Source organism: Phocoena phocoena, chromosome 16, assembly GCF_963924675.1.
Source record: "Phocoena phocoena chromosome 16, mPhoPho1.1, whole genome shotgun sequence".
In the NCBI taxonomy this organism is placed as follows: domain Eukaryota; kingdom Metazoa; phylum Chordata; class Mammalia; order Artiodactyla; family Phocoenidae; genus Phocoena; species Phocoena phocoena.
Window position 1 is genome coordinate 31,440,002 of NC_089234.1, and position 6,408 is coordinate 31,446,409.

The 6,408-nt window shown below is 35.7% G+C and overlaps 1 protein-coding gene across 1 annotated transcript; it reads right to left on the reverse strand.

Moving 5' to 3' along the window:
• Window positions 1-1,286: 1,286 nt before the first annotated feature.
• Window positions 1,287-5,756, reverse strand: ZNF518A (zinc finger protein 518A). The gene has a single exon (XM_065894896.1). The coding sequence runs from the start codon at window positions 5,754-5,756 to the stop codon at window positions 1,287-1,289; it is 4,470 nt and encodes a 1,489-aa protein (XP_065750968.1).
• Between the last annotated feature and the right edge of the window lie 652 nt (window positions 5,757-6,408).

Sequence of the window (6,408 nt, forward strand, 5' to 3'; positions counted from 1 at the left end):
ATACAAGAACTCCATTGTCCAATGGTCCAACAAAATTTGATTCAAACTTACAAAGTGGGAAGTTTAAATTGATGATTCTGTTGTCACGAAAATATTCATTTTAAAACTCTACCTGTTGGGCATATCCCTTCGGAATCTGTCCTGAAGTGTTATGCACTGTCACTGAGTCAACTATTAATGCTTCTTCAATTTCCAACTGCAAACAATCAGTAATCTGCTTTGGGTTGTCAGTCATACTGAGAAGTTGCTAACAAAAATGGTTTGCCCCAATGTGGACATGTTCAGACACTAATAATAAACACAAAAGTATGATTTGCTTTGCTAATCTTACTTCAAAATATTGTTTCTGAGGAATAATTTTTAATTTTCAAGAAAAGCCATTCCCTTGGAAGTGCTTCTATGTTTCACTCTTTTTAAAGGGATGGCAACCAAGAAAAAAATTGGCCACTTGGTTTACGAGGGGACAAACAATTTAAATCAAATAAACATAGTTCTGTGCAAGGGAATCACTGGGGAATATAACCAAATTCAGAAAAATGTTCAAGTTCTTTAAATGAACTTCAAACTAGACAAAGAGAGTTTAATTCTTCTCTCGAGATTGCCCATCTACTGCAACGCTTGAGAGCCATTTAGAAAAAGAAAATCACCTTGGAAGGGTGTTCCAATCAATGACATGTAACACAGCTTACAAGGAAAAAAGATCTGCTTGTCAAAAACTCTTATCAACTATTATATGAGGTGTAACTGTAGTGAGTTAAATGTACCCTCAATGGAGCTTAACTACTTTCTAAAGAACTACATTTTGCAGATGTAGAGTAAGTTCTTTACCCAAGTTCTCTTAGAATATCTTCACAAATGATGAGAAACTCCTTCAGTTCCATAATGAAAGAGCTCTCAACCTCTTCAGGGGAGCTACAGTTATCAGAATCATAAGGCTGGTGGAAGAAGAGAGGGAATGGGGCTGTCACCTGTTACTCTCTACTAAGAGTCACTAAACTCGGAAAACTGTTTTATCAAAATTTTTAGCCCTAACTTCCCGAGAACACATTTTAAAAAATTAAATCAAGGTATATCTGTGCTGATTAGTTTCTTTCAAAACTTACATGTGCACTAACAGCATTTTCAAATATCACACTAAAACTTTTGCTCTTCCATGGAAATAGTCAACTTTTAAATGTTTAACTTCAGGTACTATATTGAAGTAAAAAATGTCTGCATTAGTAATTCAACCCACTATTTTCTTCTAAGGTACTTTTACTTTTCTTTTCCTTGGTAATTACAGTAAATTATTCTAACATGTTCCAATCACGAGTAGCTTCCATTAAATGTCTCTGACCATGACCAGCCCAAGCATCCTGATTGTCAAATACTCTACCACAAAACCAACATTTAAATTTAGCCTTCAGAACATTTTCAGAGGTAGTTTTCACAATCTGGTAATTGTTTTTGCTTGTCTTTTTGAGAGTTAATTTTAGCACAAATCTTTCTTTCACAGAACTAACAGGTTTAAATGTTTTGTGCCTCTTGGGAAAATCATCGTAAGTTGTTTTAGAAGGGTTATAACAAACTGGTTTCAGTAAAGCACTGATAGTTCTTTTTGACAATGAAACCTTAAGTACACGTCCATTAAATTTAGCAATAGTTTTCATTACATTTACTACTTCTGGGGCATCTGCATCAGGATGATTCAAAACTACAACTGGTTGGTTTCTCCTAGGACATTTCACAAGCTGTTTGGAACTGAAGGGGAAAAGCCGCAAAGTTCTGACTGAATCTTTTGAAAGCCTAGGTCTGCTGAATCCAAATGATTCATGGACATCTTCAGGCTTTGCTTTTTCTTTACACTTTCTGTGTAATGCTTTTTTTCTTGGAGGTTCTTGGTAACTATCCCTACACTTGCGTTTACAGTTTCTGTTTCTAGATACAAAGGAAGTTTCAGAATCTTTACTTCTTTCATGAGTTTTTATTCTTGAACATTTCTTTTTCGACGTCTTTTTCTTACTGAAGTTTCTCTCAATTGTACAATTTGTTTTACACCGTAATACCCTGGCCCCTGAATGGTCAGTGATACCTATTGGTTCCTCAGAAGATTCTGGGCATGTTGCAGTAGAAGTTATCACAATTTCATTTGCTGGCATCATATCATCTAGTAATAAGGGTAAGGCATCTCTAGAAGATTCTGGCTCTTTCTGCTCTCCTCCTATAGTCTGATTAGATGGTACATTGTCTTTCTGCAATGAGGATGCAGAGTTGCTTACTGACAGATTATTAGCAGCAGTCACATTTAAAACAGGGTTAAAAATTTTCAGCAATATTTTTTGTGGTGTTCCTTCAGGTTTCTTTGGCTGTATATTTTTATAATAAGTACTATTCTGGACTAATTTAGACTTAAGCAGCTCAGTCTTATTTGGCATCACACACTTTAAAAAAACAGCTTGTTTGCCATCAGGCAAAAGGGTGTAAAGAGGTGGTTTTGGAAAAATCTTGTTCTGCTGTTTTACTGAATCTGAGATACTCAACTTAGTGCCCTGATGCTCAGATATTATATTAGGAGCAGGAACACCTTTCACTGAAGAACTTGCTGGCGTTTTAATAATGTAAGGGCCTTTTAATGGCAAAGTATTTTCTGAGCTACTTTTCATGCTCAAACAGCTGCCAATGCTGGAACAAAGTGCAGGGGTTAGACAATTACTGTTTGGTTCTACTTTTAAAAAAGGTGTTCTGCAAGGCTCCTTACTTGTAGTTCCACAAGCTTGAGCATTCTCAGTTTTGACAGCAGAAACACCTTCAAGTTTCCCATTATTAAATGTTAAAATCATCCCAGGTTTCTTGTTTAAAAGGAGAGAGGCAGGGACACCTTGTGTATTAACCAATGGAAGTGGTCTTCCTGAAACATGTAATGCAGGCTTGTTAGCAACGTGCAATGGTACAAAAAAGCCTTTTGGAGTCTGAACAAAGATAGCCTTTTTTGGTTCTGAATTTACAAGTGGACTCTGCACATACAAAGAACCTACATTTTGCGTAGTGGCTCGTAGTTTGTCTTTTACAAGCTGCTGTGTAATTATTGCATCTGACTGAGTCTTAAGTAATGTGCCAAAACCAGAAATTCTAGGAGTCTTCTCTGAATCTCTCACATCTTGTGACATTGACAACATTTGTTTTTCTTTTCCACTGAATTTTAAATTCAGATAATTTGTAGCCACATTAATCCCCATATTACCAGATGGAACTGGAAAGAAGCCTTGTACTTTCAAGTCTTTTGAAGATTCAACTATTTTGTCTTCTCCCTCATGTTTCTGAAATGACTGGTCACAATGAAGCGGCAGGTCTTTATCTGGAGTGTTACTAGAGTCTTGTTTTACATCAGGTTTTGCTTTTAATACATCTTGAAGTAACTGGTTTATTTCAGGTGGCAAAAGTTCTGACGCCTGTTGGCTCTGGAGAGAGAAAACAGATGTAATTCTAGGCATCATAGGTGATTCAACACTAGAAACATCATCCCATTTAGGCTTTTCAGTCATGCTCTCTAAATTCTCATTTTCATTAGTGTATAGGTTCTGCCCATCAATGTTTTGTCCTTTTTCTAAAACACACTGTTCTTCAATTTCAGCTTGTGTTTTTAAAGTTCCATCTTTAGTATTTAAACGACTAATAGATGCTAACAGGCTATCTGGGTTTGAGCTCTCCTTCCTCACTAGTGATAAAACTGACTCACTTATTGGTTGTTGAACTACTGTCTTGCTTGATGAAGATTCTCTTTGAGGGTTTTCACACACTGCTGTCCCTGAAAACCTATGACGTTTATTAGAATTATTCACTTTTGAGTAATTATGAAAAGGTAATGATCCTTGGTTGGAAGATTCAACAGGTAACTCAGAGTTGACATAATTAATGCAATAGTTATGCATATCTCCACTGTTGTATGAATTTGGTTTGGTAGTACAGGTGACTTTATCTTGACTTTTAATGGCAGTACCTGATACCTCAGGATGACACTGAGTAATATGACTTCCCCATAAGTCAACATTCTCTCTCGTTTCTACTTTTGTGGTCAAATTCACCGATGCTGTGATCAATTCTGATGTTACTGGCAAAGGAGAAACACTTTTTCCATCATCCATTGTTGGAAGCATATTACTTGTTTGAGATAGCAAAGCCATTTCTTTTTCTGAAGTTACCTTCCCTGAAAGTACAGGAGATGAGGATGAAAATGGAGTAGCTGCTTTCATGTAAACTGTGTCATTCAACTCAGTTGTTACTCCTGTTAAAAATGCAGTAGTGTCCAAAGTCTGGGGCTGCAAAATTGCAGTATTGTCCCTTACAGCACCTGACTGTGAGCCTGGTGAATATAAATTCTGTTTATTGGTAGGCAACAGTTTTATTACAATATGTTGTTTTCCATCCACCATCTTAAAGCCCATAAACTTAGCACTGTAGTTAGCAGGAATTGTTATTCTATTATTTTTTACCATTAACACTGTAGGTCCTTGTACAGCAGTCTTCAAGAAACCTGAAGTAGAATTTGATCCCTCTTCAGCTCCATTACATTGCCCAGTGGACAGAAGAGTTGGCTTTTCTGACCCTGACTCAGCAGGTTTATCATTAGTCTCACAGTATAGTCTTTCATCCTTTTCTTCATTTATATGTTCCTGAACAAGATGGCTCCGGTCTTCAGATTTAGCCTGTGTTTTGTTCACTTTTTTAAGCACTTGAGTGTTTCTTTCTATACTTCTGTCACTTCCATTGTTGATTTTCTTACGTTTCCAGAATGTCTTCCTCGATGCACCTATTTTATATCTTTTCAATATTAGTTTAAGTCCTGCTGAAGTCTTTGCCATCCTTTTTTCATATTTGTCTTTTTCCAGTTTTTCTTTCGCATATAAATGTTCTTTGTGCAAAGTTATAACATGTCTTACAAGGTGCTCTCTCCTGGTAGCACCATAGCTACAATATTGACAAGTGAAGGGAAACGTACCAGAATGAATATGAAGGTGCTTCTGAAGCTCTCCTTTGGTTAAACATATATAATGGCATTTACCACATCTATAAAGGATTTCGTTATGTCTATGTATGTGCTGAACAAATGTGCCAACATCCTGGGTGGAGAATTCACACTTTTCACATTGAAAATTACCATTTACACAATGTGTGGATGAAAAATGCTTTGTCAAGTCTAATAAAGTATATAAATTCTCATTGTTACAAATGTCACATTTTACTAAAGTAATTCTATGGGTTCGTCTATGTTGTTTGAATACCTGGAAGTCGTTTGCTGAAAAACTGCACATTTCACAAGGATATGAAGGTAATTCACCACGGTGCCACATTTGGAAGTGTTTCTGCAAATCATTTGGGCTATACCGAGTACTATCTCGGCACTTCAAACAGTTGAAGTTGAGTATTTTTGCAGACATTTTTATACCTTCTTCTTCAACTCTCTCAGACTTATGGAGTAACATACACTCCTCTACACAGCTTACAGTCTTTATAGCGATAGATTTTCTTGCAGTCTGTGTTTTATGCTGAAATAATTTTCTGTATTTGTCAACTTCATGTTTCAATAGGACCTCATTTGGAATATTTATCTTCGGCAAAACAATTTTCACATTTTTTAGTTCATAATGAAAACTACTTTCTGAAATTTTTGGTTTAAGTACTGATCTGATAGTATCAACTCTCTCATTTTTCACATCATAATCTCTTTTTAAAGTATTCTGTTTTTCATCAAAAAATAAATGTTTCTGTTCAGATGGCATGATTTAACCAAAAAAAATCCCAATTTCTTTTTTTCCTGCAAACTCTTGAAGTTACTTGTAATTTGAACAGGAAACAATACTGTGCCGAGACATCTTCAAAATACCAGGACTTTTCCCACATTAACTCACCTAAAATCAAACAAAGAACTGAAATTTTCATCACAGAAGTATCAGTAAAATTCATATTTTAAGTTCACTTTGGCAAAAAGCAAGAATGTTGATCAAACAAAAGACAGAAAAGACCTATTAAGTATTTTAAGAACAGCTTACCAAGAAGTAATAGTCTGAAGTAGAAATGACACTAATCTGGATCTCAGGAAATACAAGCTTTACTTCCAGCTCTGCTCTGTAACACTGGGTAAGGTTTGACTTCTCTGCACCTCAGTTTCCTCATCTAAAGAAAACCACAATTGGATATGCATCTTTAAGCTCTAAGATTTTATATAAAGTTGATACTACAGTTTTTAAACAGGATTTTAAAAATCTCAACAAGAGAGCCCTATAAACTTAAGTTCCACTGACACACATGATTCCAATTATACATATATACCATTAACTTTCTCAATTACTTAGTTGACCCTATAGCTATTACCTTGTGAGAATTTCAACAGACTTCTCTGCAGATTTTCTACTTCCCTAGTGCCTCAGGGAT

Coding starts and splice junctions, on each gene's coding strand:
- ZNF518A (XM_065894896.1), bottom strand. CDS start 5,756: ATGCCATCTGAACAGAAACATTTATTTTTTGATGAAAAACAGAATACT.